The 19,103-nt window shown below is 50.7% G+C and overlaps 1 protein-coding gene across 2 annotated transcripts in view; it reads left to right on the forward strand.

The window, feature by feature from the left end:
• Nucleotides 1-373: 373 nt before the first annotated feature.
• LARP1 (La ribonucleoprotein 1, translational regulator) overlaps nt 374-19,103 on the forward strand; it is a 44,819-nt gene continuing 26,089 nt past the window's right edge. For both annotated transcript variants that reach the window (XM_080626972.1, XM_080626973.1), the window contains exons 1-2: nt 374-744; nt 16,227-16,253. In XM_080626972.1, the coding sequence (XP_080483098.1) occupies nt 399-744; nt 16,227-16,253 (373 nt within the window). In that variant the 5' untranslated portion in view covers nt 374-398. The remainder of the gene's footprint in view (nt 745-16,226; nt 16,254-19,103) is intronic.

Raw genomic sequence — 19,103 nt, forward strand, 5'->3', positions numbered from 1 at the left:
CCCCCACCCCGTGTTTCTGCAGCAGCGCATCGCGGGGTTCTCCCCGACGGCAGCCCCGTGGTGAAGCCCGGCGGAGGATCGGGGAACGGGGCCGGTTCCCTCCTCCCCCTCAAGCTCCGACCGCGCGGCCCCTTTAAACAGCCCCCCCCCCGCCCCGCAACATCCTCCCGTCCCCCTCGCGCAACCGGGCGTTGCATCAGGCACGTGCGCGCCGCCGGCGGGGCCCCGCCCCGCTCCGTCCCTCCCCTCCCGGCGGCGCGCGCGGGCGGGCGCGCCCCCGCGGCAGTCGCGTGGTCCCCGCGCGGCTCCATATTGCGGCGGCGGCAGCGCGCGGGGGGGTTGGGGTGGGGGGGGCAGCGGCGGCGGGGCTCGGGGAGGTCCCCGTCGGGTGCGCGCAGATGGCGACGCAGGTGGAGGCGCTGCTGCCCGGCGCCCCGCTGCTGCCCGGCGAGGAGCGCGCCCTGGTGCTGAAGCCGCCGCAGGACGGCAGCCGGGAGAAGGGCGAACCGCCCATGGGCCCCGACGGCGGCCTCGCGGCGCCGCGGCCGCCCAGCGCTAAGCAGCAGAAAGAGGAGAGCAACAACCAGGAGAAGGAGAGCCTGCTGAGGGCCGGCGGCGAGGCGGAGGACGGCGGCGAGGCTGGCGGAGCGGGGCGCAGGGAGTTCATCGAGGCCCCGCCGCCCAAGGTGAACCCCTGGACGAAGAACGCCGCCGCGCCCGCGGTCAATGGGCAGTCGCCTCCAGGTGGGTGCCGGCGGTTGGAGCCGGGGAAGCGGGGGAGTGTGTGTGTGGGGGGGGGGGGGGTGGTTGGTTGCGCCGCCGACCGCGCCCCGGCCGGCCGCGCCATGCGGCACACGGTGTGGGGACGGCGCCTGCGGCCTGGCCGGGCAGCGGGGCCGCGGCCGGCGTGAGGGCAGCGCGGCGGGGTTCGGTTGCGGAGGGGGGGGGGTGCCGGTCGGTGGAAGTCGGAAGCGGCGGCGCCGTCCGTGGCCATGAGGCGGGGAGCGCGTGTGCGGGGGAGGGGAGCGCGGCCTGGGCAGCAGCCATGAGGCGGTGGAGGGCGGGGGGGGACGGACCCGGGGCCTGTTGGCGGGCACGCGGTGCCCCCCCCCAGCTCCCAGCATTCCGCCGCAGAGCAACGTGGTCGCTTCCCCGGGCACCGCCAGCGAGCGGCTTCCCTCGGGAGTGCGGCCCGGCCCCAGTGGTGCCGCTGCTTCCCTTCACCGCGGCCTGGCGCTGCCCACGTGTGCGGTGGCTCGCCCCCGGCGCGCAGGCCGCGCCGCCTTTCTCTGCCGACTCATGGCGGCGGGGCCGGGGGCTGCGCCCGAGCGCAGCTCTGCCCCGGCGCGCCCGTGCACTGGGTGTTGATGGTGGGGTCGGCAGTGGAGACTGGATGGCTTGGGGAAGGGGGGGGGGTATCCCTAAGTGGACGCTGCCCCTTTGCTTCCCCACGCGGCTCCAACGGTAGCAACGGGGCGACGCTGTCCAAATCGCGGTTGCAACCCGCTGCTGTCGTCAGCAAAGGCTGGAATTGCCGAGCACCATTTGTGGGGAAGTTGGGATAGGTGCTGGAGGGCGTCGCTCCTACCTGGCTCGAGTGAATCGGTGCAAAGAGGGGAAAACACAGACGTTTTCACTGAGGGGCTTGTTTGGGAAGGAATCGGCGTTTTTCCTTCCTGTTTCTGTTAACTGTAAAATCGTGCTGCCAGATAATGACATCAGATTCCCAGTTACTGTATGTGCTGGTGTTTTGCAAGAACTCTTACTGCCTAGCATGATTCATCAGAGGTATCGATTTTTGGAAGAAGGACAGCTTGGCAGTTTCCACCTGGAAAGCTGTCACCTCAATGGGGAGTATGGAGGAGAAGTTAATTGTGTCAGTTAGAAGTCTGTGTCCGGATTGTTTTGGTTCGTCATTATACGCACCACCATAAGCAAAGCCTAAGGAAATCCAGGGCGGCATTGCTGTCCACATTTGTGGTATGACGCAAAACTGATCAAATCACTTCTTTGTGTGAAAGCTGCACTCCATCGTGCTGCCTTTTTGAGTGAAAATCCCTAGAAATAAATGAAAACATGCAAAACCACATGGTTGAATGTACCTGTTTAAGGCTCATGTCTAAGATGCTTCCAGATTCGTTCCAGTGCCCATCAGAGAAGTGGGTGACTCGTCAAAGCAAGCAGAGAAGTCTGCCCAGCATGAGGAAGAGGCCCTGGCAACTCTTGACATGACTTTATGAGGGAGAGAATGTGTCAAGAGCATGTCCACCCTATGGTAGGGCAATGGGGTAATGCTGCAAGACTCAGGGTTTTCTTGGGTCCATCTCAATGTTCCCAAAGGTGTTTAAATAATGGAGTTGGTTAGTAGCATGTTTTGGGACGCTTGGAAGCCGTGACTGGATCCTGCTGTGCCCCAGACGCTGCCACTTGGCTCTCTACTCTTGGGGCATTGTTTCTTTTGCTGCCTGTTGGTTAGCAAAAGGGAAAATGCGTAAAACAAACACTGCTGGTGATCTCCCACGAGAGGCAGGCTGGCAGCTGACCTTGCCTGGTGGCCCTTCGCCCAAGAACCTTCTTGTGCAGTTCGCAGGCTCCCGTTGGGTGTTCACTGCTTCAGGTGGAGGATTTGTTTTGGCAGAAGGTTACAGAGACCAAGATCTGGAACGTGAGTTAGTGTGAAAGACGGTGGTGGTGAGGTGAGTTGTTGTGTTGCAGTGACCTGCGGGAGGATGGCTTAAGAAAAGTGAGTCCTTTGTACACTTGAAGCAAACTGAGAGCTTTTAAGCTCCAGAACGTCACCGCTGGATGCTTTTGGTTTTTCAGCGGAGCTTAGAAGACCATCCTCATGATCCAGCAGTGCTAGTGTGCCAGAGATACTTAATGTTTCCAGCCCTGAGGTAGTGAGAAGACCAAGGAGCTTAGTATCTGTAAAGATAAAGGGATTCCTCTATGACTTGTTTTACAGGCTTTGAAACCCCTCTTTTTTTAATAACGATTATTTAATTACAGACCCATAGAGCAGATTTCATGGACAAGACCTACTCCTTAGGTGTTCACCCGTTCTGCAATGGTCTGTGTTGGAACTGGTGCTTGAGCATTGAGCCCTGGCCCAGAGAAAGCAGAGACACCTTCAAGATCTTTATGAGTTTCTGGTGTGTCAGAATATGGATAGGAAAAAGCTTAACAAATTCACCTCTGGTTGTTCTGAGGTGTTTGAGTCTCTGCAGCTGGGAAAGTTGAATGCATTGGGAGGCTGATGCAGGGACTGGAGGATTTGATGAGTTAGGGTTTATCTTCAGAAGCTGGTGTCTTGCCTAGCTGTTGTGGTGGTTTTACGCTCAAGGTTGTCAGTGAGGTCTGTAATTGGGTGTTTGAGTCAATGCTTCTGCTTTTTCAGGAAGGACTGTTGAAGCAAAGCCTCTCCTTGCTGCTTAACCCCTCCTCCCAAAAGCACAGCGGCGTGGCAGTTAAGTGGAGCAACCATTAGATCGGGTTAGACAACTGGTGCTGTTCAGCAGAGGCTGGGGCTCAGCTGGAGTGGCACAGCAGATTTTCCTGCTGTCTTGACAAGATGTGTGTTACGTTTCTGTTCGCATGCATTTCAGAGTTTGGGTAGCAAAGAGGGTCTTTTGAGTCCTGAGAAAACACATGGTCCTGTCCTATATGTCAAGGCTTGGCACTGCACACTGCTTACTGCTTGTGAGGGACATTGGCAGAGCTAGTGATGGTGCCTTGTGTTTAGTCTCTAATGATCTAGGAATGAGATCTGTCCTCTGTCCCTTGGTTGTTGCATGCTCTCTTCTTATCATGTAAATGAATGCAGCCAGCAGCCTGACTGGCGAAGGCATGATGGCAGCGTGTGTCTGCAGTAGCAGAGGAAACATCTTCTGGCAAAAACAGCTTTGCACTTTTTGGCTATAAACCAAATTCGAAGTATTTTCTCAATTTCTTCTCTAGAGTAGAGTGGCTTGCAGTTAAGACAGCTCGACCTTCTGGAACATGTTGTACTGCTCCACTGTGCCCTACACCAGGGCTGGTGCTGATGCAAGCGTTGGTGCAGGCAGGTGTTAACAGCACCCCGTTTTGAAAACCTGCTGGATTTAGTTCAAGAAATGTTGCATCAAGGCACTTGGCACTTCTTAATTTTTAAAGCCATTTGTATCTTGGAAATAAGAACACTCAGTTTTAATGCCTGGCACTGCGATTGCTGAGCTTTGCCTGCACTAACTTTTGTGTTCTTATTGCAAACACTCAGCCAGGAGAAAATGGCGTATTTCCTAGTGGAGATGCAGGAGGTGTTTTCATTTCTTGAGTAGAGTTTCTTGCGTGTCGTTTGGCAAATGCACTGGGTGGATAAGCAGTACTTTCCAGAAGGCACACCTTAGTTCCTAGCAGCAAGCACGAGAGGCTTGCTGACTATTGTTCAGTGAGAGCATGTGTTGCTTTATGCCAGAGCAGAGGCTAGGTTGGCTACCGGAACTGAGGAGAAAGCAGGGAAAGATGTGTTGGCTCCTCACCCTTCACTGACTTAACTGCCCATAGGGCTTTCCTTGAAACCAGCCTCCAGTACAGGAGATAAGGTGTATAGGAAGCTTATTTTACTTTCGGCATTTCTTTGCCTTCAGAATAGATGCATGCATCTGCCTGCTTTGGATATCCAGCTCGGTAGTGCTGCACACACCTATTTCCAAAGTGTTGGGCAATTCTTGTTCTGTCGTGGCATGTAATTGCGGAGCTCTCCTGGCTGTTGCAACAGAGCTGCTATCGCAGCAGGAGTCCTTCCCCACACCCCTACTGCCCCAGGTTTCCTCTCTGAAATACTGTTTGAATCCCACAACTCAGGTTTGAGTAACTCTTCCCGTCTTGTTGGGGAGGATGGGGGTAACTGGAACTCACTGCTCCAAAAAAACTCTGAAGCTTAGTATTTTCCCTCCCCCCACGTACCTTTGCCCTTCAGCTTTGTGCTGGACCTTTGCCCTGTTCTGCACTGTTTGTTTCGGGAAGGCTGGGGAATGCAGCGCAGCTCCTGAGAGCTGACTCACTGGCCCTGGTTGCTGGGCTTCAATACTCGCTTCTGCTGTGACCTCCTGTTCCAGATTGCCAGGTCCAAGGCATCGCTGGAGAATTGTCACCAATCACCTCCTTACCCTTGCACCTCTTCTTTTAAGCCGTTTATTACCTGTGGTGCCATGGAGGTTTCCACCAGGATTGCATCTGGAATCGCTGGCCTGAGCAGCAGCAGAACTTGGGTTAAACATGAAGACAAATCAAGTGCAAAAAGCAGGGCTGGGAATGGGGGCACTGGGACTGCAATGCTCTGGTCTCCCTTCCTAATTATGACACCTGATCTTTTCGCTGCATTCAGATAGTGTGAAATTATCCTCAGGGGAATGCCAAATGCCAGCTTGGATAGAGTTAGGTTGCTTTTTGCATACTTGAAACTTCTTTGGAATGAATCTCCAACACCACCTCAGTGGTGGTGCTTGTTTGGCTAAACAAGGCGCATTTTGATACAAAGCCTTGCTGTGTAGAGCAGGTTGAGTGTTTTAATCCTTCAGTTACTACAGCTGCAAATAGCAAGGGTTTAAAAAACCAAATAATACTAATGAAAACTGAAACATACTTGAATAGTGCCAGGGGATTGTGGTGGCCTTTATGGTAGTGCACCTCTTGGAGGAGCTCTGCTTTCACCTCAGTAACCAGGTGAATGGAGGTATGTGGCCTTGCTGTAGATACAGCAGATAATCTATGGAAGGGTTTTTGCTCTGCTCTTACTGTAAGTCCAGTTGGGAGTGGTGAGCTTTGTTCATTCCCAACCACAATATGCATTTACATTCTGGTCTTTAAAATGTTATTTATCCTCTGGTCATCTTGGCATTGGAACCATTGCTGACTTCTTACCAAGGGCTTAAGTCTCTGTGCTGCTGGCTTTGTCAGTCCCTGGCTTGCTCAGGGAAAGAGGTGGTGCTGCCGTGGTCATACCTGCTGGGCTCTTTCACGGTGATAATGCTGTCTAGGTAGAGCTTTGTGTGGGCAAGAAGTCATGTCCTGGGCTTGGGTTAAGCTCTGAGTACTCAGTGGATGTGGTCTCCAGCATGGGCAGCTCTGCATGTCACTTTCTTTACTTGAGACCATCCTTCACTTCCAAACTCATTCTGCCAGGTCCAGGTCCTTGTTAGTGATCTCTGAGTGGAGTTGGGAGGCTTATCTCTTTGCATTGAAACAACTGGCTAATCTGAATATCTAGTAGCAAATGATACAGCTGCATGACTTGAGCGGGTCAGAGGAAAGGTAAAAGAAGGGCTTTGAAGAAGTTAATGTAGTGCTGTGAGAACTTAAAGTGGGTACTTGTGTATTTAGGTAACAGTAATTGGTGACCAGAACAAATGGGAGCTGAATTTGGCCTTGAATAAATCAGTTACCAGACTGTGGGGAGAGTGCTGGGTCAGGGTCAGTCCAGGTTGCTTGGCTGGAAGGGGAAGTGGGTGTGCACATGGGGTAAAAACTGTCACAAAGCGTTTGGTGAAAATAGGTTTGCTGATGGCAATCCTAATACTGCACAAGATACACCTCTTTTTTTCAGGAAGGGTTGTGGAAAGGGTGGTCAAGTCAAGTGGCAACATGTTTCTAAGCACAGGTTCATCCTGTAATTGCAGGTTCCCAGAAGATCCTCCTCACTGAACTTTTCTCTCTCACAGTATACATTGTGCTGTGGTTTGGGGGGCTTCTGTGGGCTGATTATGTGTGGATTGCTTTTTCTGAGCAAATTAGTGTGTGATGGGTTGGTTTCAGCTCTTCTGGTTTCAGTATTGTACTGGGTTGATGGTGCTGGTTGAGCTGCTGGAGCCATCCTTAAGCAAGTCATCCAGCCCAGCATTGGTGTGACACTCAATCAGGAGCTCTTCCTGCAGCGTTAGAGCTACGTGTGCTGGGGGATATTCTGCTGTGACATGCAAGGAGCAGGAGGAAGGGCTGTGAACTGGCTGATCTAATAGCTGCATTACCAGTGGTTTACCTTCAGTGTCCTTCTGGAGCAAAGCTGACTTAGGAGCAGCAGCTTGCCTTGACACTTCCACGTGCTGCAGCACTGTACGGGCTTCAGCACTCTGCGTGGTTGTGATTTGATTTCTGTTCTTTTGGGTTTGAGTCATCCTGTTCCTTTACAGGTCAGAAGGGCTGGTAGACATCTCTGCTGCAGATAGCTTGGGGCTGACCGTCTGTGAGAGATGACCATGGTGGATGCTCTGGCACAACAGGTCAGGTGGCAGCCTCCATTTGCTTTAGGAATGGCCAACAGAGGTGGTTGTTGGTGTGAATGAGGTTTCAGTGCTGCTCAGTGTGGTTCTGATGGCACTCAGAGGTGACACGGGAGCCCTTGATGTAGAAAATGGCACTCTGGTTCTCTCCAGAGCACGTGTGGCACAGTGGGCTGACGGGTTCAGCTTGCCTCGACCTGTGCTCCCAGGAAGCGCGTTTGCTTCCTGCCGGGCACCACTTGGAAGTGGCTGGGAGCAGGTCTGCAGCTTGCTGCTTTAGCAGGCAGAGCTGGCCCATGACCTGGCCACATGCCTGCAGATGCTTCTCTCCATTTCTTACTCCCCAAAGTGGCCCTGGCCTCTGACAGGGCCCAGGAAAAGCATCCCAGCTCCAGAAGGAATGTGCTGGAGAAAAAGCATCTCTGGTGCCCTATAGCGTTACTTGTTTGGTCTCCAGCAGACTCTGCAGAGATGCCTTGGTGATGATGAGCACAATAGCCAGAGGGGGCAATGGGGAGAGACAGGGGCTTGTGTGGGGCTTGTGAACCTCACGTGTCCTTGACACACGTGCCAGAGTTGAACTGTGATTGGGAAGGCGAACGGAGGGATGGAAATGTGCTGCGTGTCCTTCCCTCTGTGTGCCCCGGAGGGGCTTTGTAATCCTGTGGGGGGCTGCACACATGTGGGAGCCCGGTGCTGCTTCACTCTTCCCTCCCAGGTATGGGGGTACAGCCTTGGGGGATGGAGGGATGGAGCTGAGTCCATCCCCTGCACACTGCTGAGCACGTTTTTCCAGCTGAGCGGCAGCGTGTGCCGAGCTCCTGCAGAGTGACTCTGCAGTCTGCAGGGCATGGCTGCGTGCTGGAAGGGATCCGCCAGCAGGAGGGGGAGGGCGCAGGGGGCTGCTTATCTCTTCTTCTTTCCTGGCAGTCGCTTGAGTTTCTTGACTTGCCTGCCGGATGCACATGTGGAGGGAACAGAGGGGTTTCAGGGCTGGATAAGTTAGGTTGTAAGTAAGTCTGAAACACAGAGAGAAAGAGGTGAGGTTTTTTCCTGACTAAATATGTGGGAAAACAAGTATGAAATTGGAAAAGCCACAAAAATGAGGAAAGGGTAGAGTTTTGTTGATGGGAAAGTAAGACAAAAGGTGTGTGGGGAGATTGGTGTTTTACCTGCCTGGTAACTCAGAGGTGCTGCCAGAAAGTGGGTACATCACTAAATACTTAGTCTCTAAGCAGATTATTTGTAATGTATTTTCAGCTTTCACACTAAATCATTCTGCTATTACTATTTTTCCTTACTTTTTTTATAACTCTGCTTTTGAAAGCTTCTGGTCAGTGATGTAGATGAGTGATTCTCAGTTTACCAAATGTTAGTTACCAATGTATCTGCTTTGTGCACTTACAGATGATGAAGCTAGTGATGGAATGAAATAGTGAGAATAAGCAACACTCAGTGTGATAAGCCAACATTCATTTCACTTCATCCAGGAAATTAATTTCTTCAGATTCTCCAAGGTCAGAGCTTCCATTTTTTGTATTAAATGTTGGAAGAGAAGCAGAGTTTATTCCTGCAGGGCACTTAGGATTCTCACTACAGTAATTTTATATCTTTACTGTAGCCCTTCCAAATCATCACAAAGTCCACATAGCTCAGGAGCGATGTCTCTGTCAGCTATCCCAGGCTCACAGAACAAGCCTGCTGAAAGTAATATGCTTGGCCGTAATAAATAGCAATGCTCTTGGCTTCATGTAGCACACAAAGAGATGTGTAAAGGAGTGACTGAAGCACTTCACTACCAGCGTACCTCCAGACGGGCTCGTGTTGACAAGTCAGCTACAAGGCTGTGCAAGGAGGCATGTAAAGGTAAAAGCAGAGTGAAGAATTAAGTGGTGAGTGACATCAGTATGTGTATCACTGACTGTAGCAGCAGATGCTGAAATGTGGAGAAATGCATCCGCAAATTGTTGTTGGGAGTGAACTGAGTGAAACAGAACTGGTAGGATATTTGTGCGGGAGATCCCACCCAGCAAGACAGAAAAGCGATTCATGGAGGTGACTCCACCACGTGCTCAGATGACAAAGCATGAGGCTTTGCTGGCTGTAACCATATTAAATTTCACTTCCCATCTCCCAGCTAAACCTTGAGAGTTGGGGGGAATACCCAATATACTCTAACACATCTTCCGAATGCTCAGAAATCCTCTGCCATTGCACAGGGTCTTGCACCAAGCTTAGCAAAAGGGGGACTGACTTGTTTTGGCTTCCCAATCCCAGGAACTCTTGTAGCACCCCTGTTTCTCATTGGAGAATGACAGATGGGACACTTGTGTGCCGTGCAGGGAGTTTGCAGTAGGTGACCCATGTTTTTAAAATGAAAAACTAATAAGTACAACTGAGGGTGATTTGGAAGAGACGTGGCAGATGGCAGACAGACAACCCTCCTAACTTGAGCTGGAGCTGAAATCTGAGTTGGTGTAGTTATCAGCAGAGAAGTGGAACCAAGCAAGGATGGAGTTTGGAGAATGACTGGAAAAGCTGTGTGTTTGAAACCAACCAGATAACCTGGACCAGAGCAGAGGAACATCTCAGACTGTGAGTCTGATGATTTCTAATTCAGTTAAGGGATTTAATTATGTTGTCTTCACTGTGCTGCTTTGTGTATCCTACAGATCCCCTGCTTGGCCTGCTGCCTGCAGCCCTGAGGTGAAGAACATCCTGCAGTTTTCAGTTCCTGGGGTTTTCACAGGGTTTTATGGCATCCCTGCTGGACATTACAGGGCAAACCCTTGACCCTGATGCTTTTGAGGAGGTGGGGGAGATCCTCTTTCATGGAGAAGCTGGGTTTCTGGCTCCAGCAATGGAGAAGAATCTTTCCTGCCTATTGCTTATTGAGCTGTCCTTAAGCAAAGCTTCACTGTGGTGTCTGAGCCTGCCTACCCTTGATGTGCATGTGTTGCGGCACGGTGTGTGATAGCCTGTCAGAAGGAAATGCCATCCTGTATTGGTTTCCATAGCGTGGGATCCAGTTGGCTTTCGGGCCACACCAAAATGGTTCCTGGATTTCAAGAAGAGTCTCCAAGACACATTAATTTTGCTGGATCATGCCTGAAATTTTATTGCTCATTCAATATCCAGTAGCTTAAAGAAGGGTGAATGTGATCGTTGGGCCCAGACTCATGGAAGGATTGGCCTTGTGGAAGGCTGAAGACTTCCAGCAGTGTCACTTCAGAGTTACTGCTGATCAAAGGATGTGAGAGGCAGAGAGGCTTCATGGGAACAGCAATCGAGCTCTTCTAAGGTGCCTTGTACTTTCTCTGCAGCTTTTTGTTGGTTGTGTGAATAGGAGTGTCAGGACTCATGCTTGGAGCAGCAGCACTTTGCTGCTTCTCTGTTTTGGAGATGGAGGGAGAAGGGGTTAATAGGAGGGAACAGCCAGTGTTTGTCCTCTCCAGTGCAAGCACTGATAAGTGGATGGGAGAAAAAACAGCAGTGACCTTACAGTTATTCCTTGTGTGCCTGAGCATACTCGAGTGTTGGATTCACAGGACTGTCTGTTTGGAGAGCACTCGTGTTTTCTGGTCAGGCTGACCAGATGCATTCTCCAGAACCCTATCAGACCTGGGCCCTCTTGCAAGTGGATCTCAGAAAAGTGTTTTTGCTGGGTGCAGCGCTGGTCCCACTGGTGAGTGTGTATTCAAGCCTGAGTCACAGCCCCGTTTGGTCAGCTTTGCTCCCCTACTGTCCGGAAGAGATGGAACGTCAGCATTAAGATACTAGGGTAGTTCAGTGTGTGGTGTGAAGTTAACCCTAGGAGCTATCTTGCACAGATAATGCTTTGATTTTGGAGTAGGTGATTTGTTTTCTAGGGGTGTTCCTCTTGCAACTTGGTGATGCTGGAAGTCTTCATCCCTTTTCAAGTACATGAAGTTAGCAGGGGCACCCCAGCTGAACTTCACCAAAGCCACAGTTGTTTATACACTGAAAACCTATTTCCAGCATTTGTTTCCACGTGGTTTGTGGGAAATTGATGTTGGAGCTCACACTGGCTGCAGCTCTTCAGCCAGTGTACACGATAAAGGTGTCTGAGGAGGAACCAAGCCTCTCCTCTGGGTGGGGAGCAGAAAATCACTTACCCCGGGGTCCAGTGGTCTGGATACCCTTGCAGACAAACTGATTTGGGAGCTGATAATGCTTCTGTGGCTTTTTATCTTTTTCTTGCACTGACCTTATTGGTGTCCTAGGACCTGACCATACCAGGTTGGTTGATATGTCAGTTTCAAAATTCAGCTTCTCTTTGAGGAGGTACAAATACTTCTTATTACAGGAGCTGGTAAAGAGGCATGAGAGGTTTTTGCCGGGACCTGGCAGCTTAGGGGGAGTTGGGGAAGATCTGGGTGGCTTAGAGCTGGACCCTCCCTGAGCCTGCTTGGCAGGTAACGAAGGAGGGGAGCAGGAAGCAAGCAAGATCTCATGAGATATTTAATTGTCCATGCTAATCCTTGGGGTTTGGGGTTTCTTGCTTTGCTGCTTTTTACTAGCAGACCTTGCCCCCTTCTCTGCTGAGCATTGCTTTGAAGAGGCTTGTCAAAGAGAGGTAAAGAGACAGAGAGACAAAGGTAACTGTCTCAGGAACCTGTGTGGGCACTGCCTTGGCTTCAGAGGGGGAACCAGGGGGTGGGTACTTGAGCTGAAACATTGGCCTGGGGCAGAGATTCAAGCAGCACTGGTATCTTTGCAGCAGACGCTGGACTCTGTAATTTGGACCTTTTCCCCACCTGTGCTGTTTGCACTGGGAGGATTGCCATCATAGCCAGAGGAGCAGAACTGAATCGTCTCTGCTGGGCAGCAGGTCGGGTTAGAGGAGAGATCCCCATTGATTCTGCATCCACCAGCGCTTCACTTCGCTGTCCCTCTCCTGGGCAGCCAGCACAGCCTTTGAGCCACTGCAACCGGGCTCTGGTCGCGTCTCTGCTGCTGAGTCCCCACGTGACCTTGGAGAGGTCATTTTTGTGCTGATGTCCAAGTCTTTTGTCTGCAGAATGTGGAGGATGATTCAGTTACAACTTCAGGACAAATCAGCTGGTGTCCTCCCCCAGCAGCCAAGGAGTCGGCTGTCATGCGTGCGAGGGGCAGCCCTCGCTCAGCACACTGGTGCAGTGATACCAAGCTGGTGATTGGTAGGTGACATAAAGCTCACTGAGGTCGTTTCCCCCCGCCCCAGTTTGGAGAGCAGAAGGATAATTGCAGGTAGGGGGGAGCAATGGGGCGCAGGGAGCTGGTTCCTCTGGCCCGGCCATGCTCGGCAGTTACGCCTGCGGGTTGCTGTAATAACAAATCAGCACTTCTCTTGCATCAGGGCTGATGAGCTGGTCTTCAGCCGCTGCCTCTCAGGCCCAGCGAGGAAGAAGCAGTGTCTGTGGTGGAAAAGGGGTGCTGCTGGCAGGGAAGCTGGTGGTGGAGGTCCCTTCTCAGCAGGGAGAAGGCGGGCTTCCTGTGAGGATGTTGGGATTTGGCACTGAAGCATGGCTGGTGGAGGAGCTGGGCTGGCAGTGTGCTTCTGCAGTGAAAGGGAGGTGTAGGCTCATAAATGGGGTGGCCTTTCTGGACCTGTCCCAGATACCTGAATAGCAGTGGTGGCCACATAGCCCCTGGGGAAGGGGGTGTGTGTGTGGATGCATCAGCTTTTCTCTTTAAATGCCCCATTTTAGCATATGGCTCCTCCTGTGTATAAAAATACCATCAGGCAAAAATTGGGATTCTGTATCCATCACGTACAATAAGGACAAGTGCCCTGGATTTAGTTACGTCTCCTGGGCTTTTTGTGCAGCAACTCTGGGTATTGCTGTGCCACATCTGCACCCTCATGTGACTGTCCTGAAGGGGATGCTCCGCATCCATCCCAACATCCTGCTGGCTGCAGCATACAGCCTTGACCTCCTCCTGCTCATTCCTTCCTCCACCCCCATTTGCTGATAACAGGGAGATTTGTGAGGCGTGTTTTCCGCTGGGATGTTGTAGGCTGTATGGATAATGCACAGAGCTGAGGAGGTTGTTAAAGGGCTTGGGAAATACTTGGCTTGGCAGAGACTGGTGTTAAAATGAAGAGCTCACTGGTTCCTGTGGCGATTCTAATACCTCTGTTCAGACACCATCTTTTTGGGTTTGAGCCTATACTGAGAAGCAAAGTGTCTGCATGCAAGAAGAGAAAGGAAATGTAAGACTATAGGGTCCAAATTTCATGGGTCTTCCTTGCCTGCATCACCATATTATTACTCCTTGTTCTTTCCCATTTGGCTGTCTGCGGCTAGCTTGTATTAGCTCAGTGGGACAGGCTGGATTCAGCTGGAGCATCATCATCCTCCACAGCATCTGACCTGTATCAGGATACCTGACATTGGGGTGCCCTGGGGGGAAAGCGGTGTGTGTGGTGGGAGGAATCTGTGGGACTAATAAGGCTTCTGCTTTCCACACTGGGACTTTACTTGAGCAAAAGCCCAGCCTGGTCTCTGTGCCTGAGTCCTTCATGTTTGATTTTTAACCTCAGGCCTGCAGTGTGCTAGACAGGCTCCTTGGAGAGCAGCCCTTTTGCCCTGTGGGCCGTATGTGTTTCTGCCTCATTCCCTACCATGGTTTTCTTGGGAAAGGAAAGCTCTGCCTGATTTAGGCTCCTCTTGGGCACCTCAGGTGCTGCTCTCAATTGGCAGGCTAATTTCTAACCTCGTCTCTTGTGCTTGCAAGGGAAGGAAGTGTCCCAGAGGGTTGTTGTGCCTGGCAGTCCCTGACCAGCCCTGCCTCATATGTGTCCTCTCAGCAGCCCTGTTTTTGAGAAGAGCAAGTCCTGCAGACACTGTTTTGTGCTTGTTGTAAGCAGTGGGAAAAGCTGCCTGCAAACTCAGCACTCTGGTTCTCTGCTCTGGAGAGTTTGGAGTCAAAGCTGCGTTAATCATAGGTGTGATGAGTTGGACAAGCTCAATATCCTCCAAACAAGAGGGCTGAGGACTGGAGGCAAGTGTCCTTTCTTGACAAGAGCTGCACTGGCAAACCCTGAAGGTGAATGTGAGCAGTATTTGCCCCTGGCTGTCATGCATGGTCCTTGTGTTCTACTGGTCTAAGCACTGAGGAGTTTCCACTGCTTTTCTAGTGAATGTGGTGGCAAATGTGCTATCATTCTATTGTGGCTGAGCTCAAGAGAAGCCAGGTGAACCTTGCTGTGCATTTGAAGAGCTGGTTGGGCAGCTAGCAGGGATGTGCACTTGAGAACTGCTACTGGTGGGGTATAGCAAGGGTATGCTTACCAAGACCTATAGCTCTTGGCTGACTCAAAGGAATTCCTTTTGTCAGCCACTGTATTACTGTTACTTGACTTGGAGGTTTTTGGTAGTAGCTGATCCAGGTAACCGACGCAGACAGGTGAGGTGTCAGTGCTTCCACATTGTTCCTCTGTGGAGAAGCTGTGCAGGAGTTGCCCAAGTAGGGAAATGCAGAAATTGCCCCATTGTTTAGGACCTGTTAGGTCGAGTACAGGGTGTTTGTCCTCACTGTTGTAGAAGGTTGACCTCTTCAGCATCGATCACAGAAATACAAGGTGTTTAGATGCGCTCAGGTGATGTGTTGGTGAAGGATTGCAGTAGAACATGCAGTCTGCAAAGGATCCAGACTGGTGCTTGGATGTGTTGGATTTTTCCCTGGGATCACACCTTCAGCATGGCCACACACTATAACCGTGTATAATGGCAGAGGGAGTTTTGATCACTTTTGTGTGTGTCCCTTTGTTTCTGCTGCTCATAGGTGGGATGAAAGCATCCCTGCCTGAGGGTGTTTTGAACATGGTGCACTGCCAAAGATAGAGAAATTAGAGTTATTTTGGTAGAGGCGTGTTTCTGCTGTTGCTGCATTGACTGAGCCCAGGCCAGAGAGCACTGCCCTGTCCAAGGGGTAGGCCTTGCTGCAACTCTTGTGACTTTCCAGATGAATGTGTGTTTTGAGCAGCTGATAAGCCCGAGCCAGGGGCCTGCCCCTGTCCCAGGAGGACCTTGCCTTGCTGGCAGCCTCCCTTCCACTCTTCTTCCAAGTTTCTTGAAGAAAACAGTGTATTGCTCTCCCAAAAGTGCTGTTTTCTTCTGGGGGAGCCTTTACCAACAATTTCTCCACATACCATGTCCTGTGTGCTCCTCAAAAGAAAGGATCTTTTCCTTTCTCAAAAGAATCTGATCCTTCCCAGCTACTTCATAAAAATATTCCCAGCAATAAATAGGGCCCATCAGGAGAAGAACCCACATCTCTAACTGGAAAGAACTTGGGGGAGTGGAAAGGTGGAATAATCTGTTTCAGGATGCCCTCTAGACTCCAGCAATGGTCTGTGCTTGCTGGTAGAGCCACCTGAGATAGGATGGGGAAGGTGCTCCCTGGGGTGATGTACTGAGGAGCAGGACATCCATTCGGGTGATTCTCTGATATAGGAGCTGTGTTGGAGCTGGGCACAGCTGTTGATGTCCCTTGTGGCTGCGAAAACCAAGAATCATCAGGAAAATGCTCGTTTTGCTTTTGCTTTGGCTGCCACCTCTGCTCCCTGGCTGGTCACCATGGTAGATACTCTGTGCAGCTTTCCATTTGATAATGCTGGCCAGGGGAGCATGAGGGTGGCACCAGGGAGCTCATTGTGTGGATATTTGTACATCTCTATGAGCTTTTTATTGCCCACTGCTGTCTGTTAGAAGCCAACATAGAAGGTTATTTATAAGAGCAATACATCCAGGTAAACAGAGCCTCCTTCAAAATCTTTCTCCCAACAAGTGGTTGAATTGAGGTGGGTTCCAGGCTGGATTGTTGTTTAACTTGGGATACTAAGAAAATACTTCCTCTGTTTAGTTAAAGCAAACAAATCAAGGAAGGAGGGACCTTTTAAATGATTCACACTCCAGCTGCAACCAGGACTGATTTTTTTCTCTCTTTTTTTCTCTTTTACAGATATATTCCCAGCTGACAGCCAGTCTGGTATGTATTAATTGCAAATGGAGCTCTTCAGTCCTCCTTCTCCCCTGCCCTTCTCTTCCTGCAGAGTCAGCGCTATCCAGATTTAGAAGACTGCTACAGGAAAATGCAACAGACAGTAACTGAAAAAAAAACAAACCTTCCTCCTCAAAAAAACCCTCAAACCAAGAAAGTCCCTCTAATATTTTGCCATTCCTGTGGGCAGTGACATGGTTTATGCTTCCCACAGTGACTGACTACAACTGCTGGAAGGTTGCTGTCCTCCCATGCATTGTAGTGTGACAAGTTTGGGTGTCCAGGGTGAAAGAGCTTCAGAACTTGTCAGTCTTGATCATCACACACAACTGAAGACATTGATGTGTCAAGGTGCAGATGGAACTCAGAATTGCTGCTGTTTGTATGTTTGTTATGTACAGCTTGATGTGTCCATGAATCTGAAGTTGTATATTTGAATTTGCAATACTTTGAAAAGATGCAGACTTCCCCTTTGGCTTGTTCAGTCTGTGTGTTGCTGCTGAGCATCACTGTTAATGACAACTGAGATACACACTGCATTGCCATCAGTGCAGGATGAAAACTTCCTGGGCCCAGTAGTGTGTGCAGCCTGGCTAGAGGGGACCCTGCACAAATGGGTTGGTGCCCTAGGTAGGCCAGGGAGGCTACTCTGGATGGAGGTCCCGAATTAGGAGGTATAGTTTTTAAAAGCAGGTATTGGTGATCTCAGTTTCTTGCCTTTCCTGGATTGCTGGAAGCTCTTCATTCAGGTGGATGTTGTTGATATGCCAAGACTGAAGGACAGGTTTGTTTTTCCCAGTGGTGCCAAGATCAGTCAGTAAGATACTGTTGTCTCAAACCTGCAGTGCCTGGTGAGGATGTCCCAGAGCAAAAGATCTGGGAGTGGAGGTCACTGCTTGGCTTAGACACATCACTGTGTCCACCTCCTACCTGCATCTGTGGCTTTGCATGGAATCACATTTCCCCAGCTCACATGATGGTGTGAGGATAAATCGCTGCTGATTGTGGGGTATTGCATGATCGAGGTTTGGAGGTATGGAAATAGGTTCTGTTGTCTTAAAGCTGATTTCATTAAAAATAATTCCCTGGTTGTGAACAATCTGATGTAACACCTGAGACAACATAATTTGGCTTCGTGAACTGAACAGAGGGCTTAAAGCTGTGTGTATGTATGTATTTCCAGAGCTTTAGCTAGCTAACAAGGCCATGGTGCATAACTGGGTGCACTGGAGTGTTAACAGAAAATGCCTGTGTTAGAGGAGTAACCCCAGTAGTAACTCAGCCCATTCATAAGTCATGATTTTCTTGCTTTCAGAGCATGTGTGTGAGTGAAGTACTAAGACTGGTTTTGAAGAAACAAAGGTACATTCCCATAAGTCCAGTTCACAACAGGCTTTTCTCCACCCTTTTGAAGATCTGCTGTCATTGGGTGTTGGGTTTTGTATGCCTGTGCTTCAGACTCTTGAGGTGTCCTTTGGTTGGCACAACTCCATCCTCTGCTTTCCAGCTGGTTGGGGACCTTCAGTGCCTCCAGGGTGGGGCATGAGTGTGTGTTTGCAGCAGATAATAGCGTTTCAGCAAGTGCATGTTGCATGTCAGTAGTGTTGCACAAAACATTACCTACGGAGTCTGGTTTGGAGAGGTTTTTTGACAATTCTGTTTTTAAGGAGATAAATGAAAGCTTAAACAGGATTCCTTTTAATGGTCGCTTCACAGGACACTGCAGAGTCCTTTCTTATGCCTTCTCCAGAAAAGCTGGTGCCATGCTTTTTCTTTCCAGCTTATCTGGAAGGCTCGTATCTCAAAACACAGTGAAGTGCGAAGGCAGCAGGCAAAGGCAGCAGCCTTGCCTGGAGCATACTTGCTCTGAGCATCAGAGTTGTGCACTCCTGAGGCTGTTGGCTTTGACTCCTTCACCTCCCTTTCATCGCTGAGGTTGTTTAATGAGTTAGTTCACTCATGTCTGTTTCTGCAAATCCCCAGGGCTCCCATATCTGTGTCTGTGCCTACTTTTTAAGGTGAATCTTGTATAGCCAGGTGGGTCTGTGTGGCTGGTTTTGCCTCTTGATGAGGAGTCCATTGTCCTTCCACCCAAGGAAGTGGTTAGCTTAGTGACTGAGGATACTGAGCTGTGGTAACAGAGCTGGGACTTGTATGCATAGGTAGGGAGCCTGAGCCAAAACTCAGCCATTTTGTAGGCACAGTAGTTGTAGCGTGCCCCAAAGCGTGTTCCTGCTTGTTTAGTGTATGGGTGCTGGAGGTGTTCTGCCCTCAGCCTGGTGTCACGAGCCAGTGCTGTGGAGGTGGAAGGGCGCCAGTGTTTGCATCCTAATTACCTAACAGCGTTTGGAAGTAAAGCTGCTCTCAGAGAGGCATCTTGACTTCCCTTCTGTCTAGCACAGCAGTTCCTTGGTCCTCTCCCACATCCAGCAGTGTGGTGGCAGAGCAGAGGGATGGACTCTTCAACAGAGGAGGGCACATCTCCACCTGGACCTCTGCACACGAGGGACCTGAACATTAACCCCTCTGCAAGGCTGCTCATGCTCTCTTGATGCTCTCTGCTTTCCAGGACTTGCTGCCACATGGTGTGCTGAAGTTTGCTGCCTGCAATTTAGGGAAATACTTTGCTTGCTTTAAATGGATCTTCTGCTAGCCTCAAGTGCTGTTCCTGTCCCCTCCTGGGATCCTGTGCTGCAGCCAGCCCTCCTCAGTGGTGGAGGATCTCAGCCTTTTAGCCTCACCTCTTAAGGGGCTGCCTCTGGGCAGTTTTAATTGCTTTGCTCTGTGCGTCTGTAGCACTGCTGTGCCCTTGTTGAAATGCAGAGACCAGAGCTAACT

Source organism: Psittacula echo (genome assembly GCF_963264785.1).
Source record: "Psittacula echo genome assembly, chromosome: 11".
Lineage (NCBI taxonomy): Eukaryota > Metazoa > Chordata > Aves > Psittaciformes > Psittacidae > Psittacula > Psittacula echo.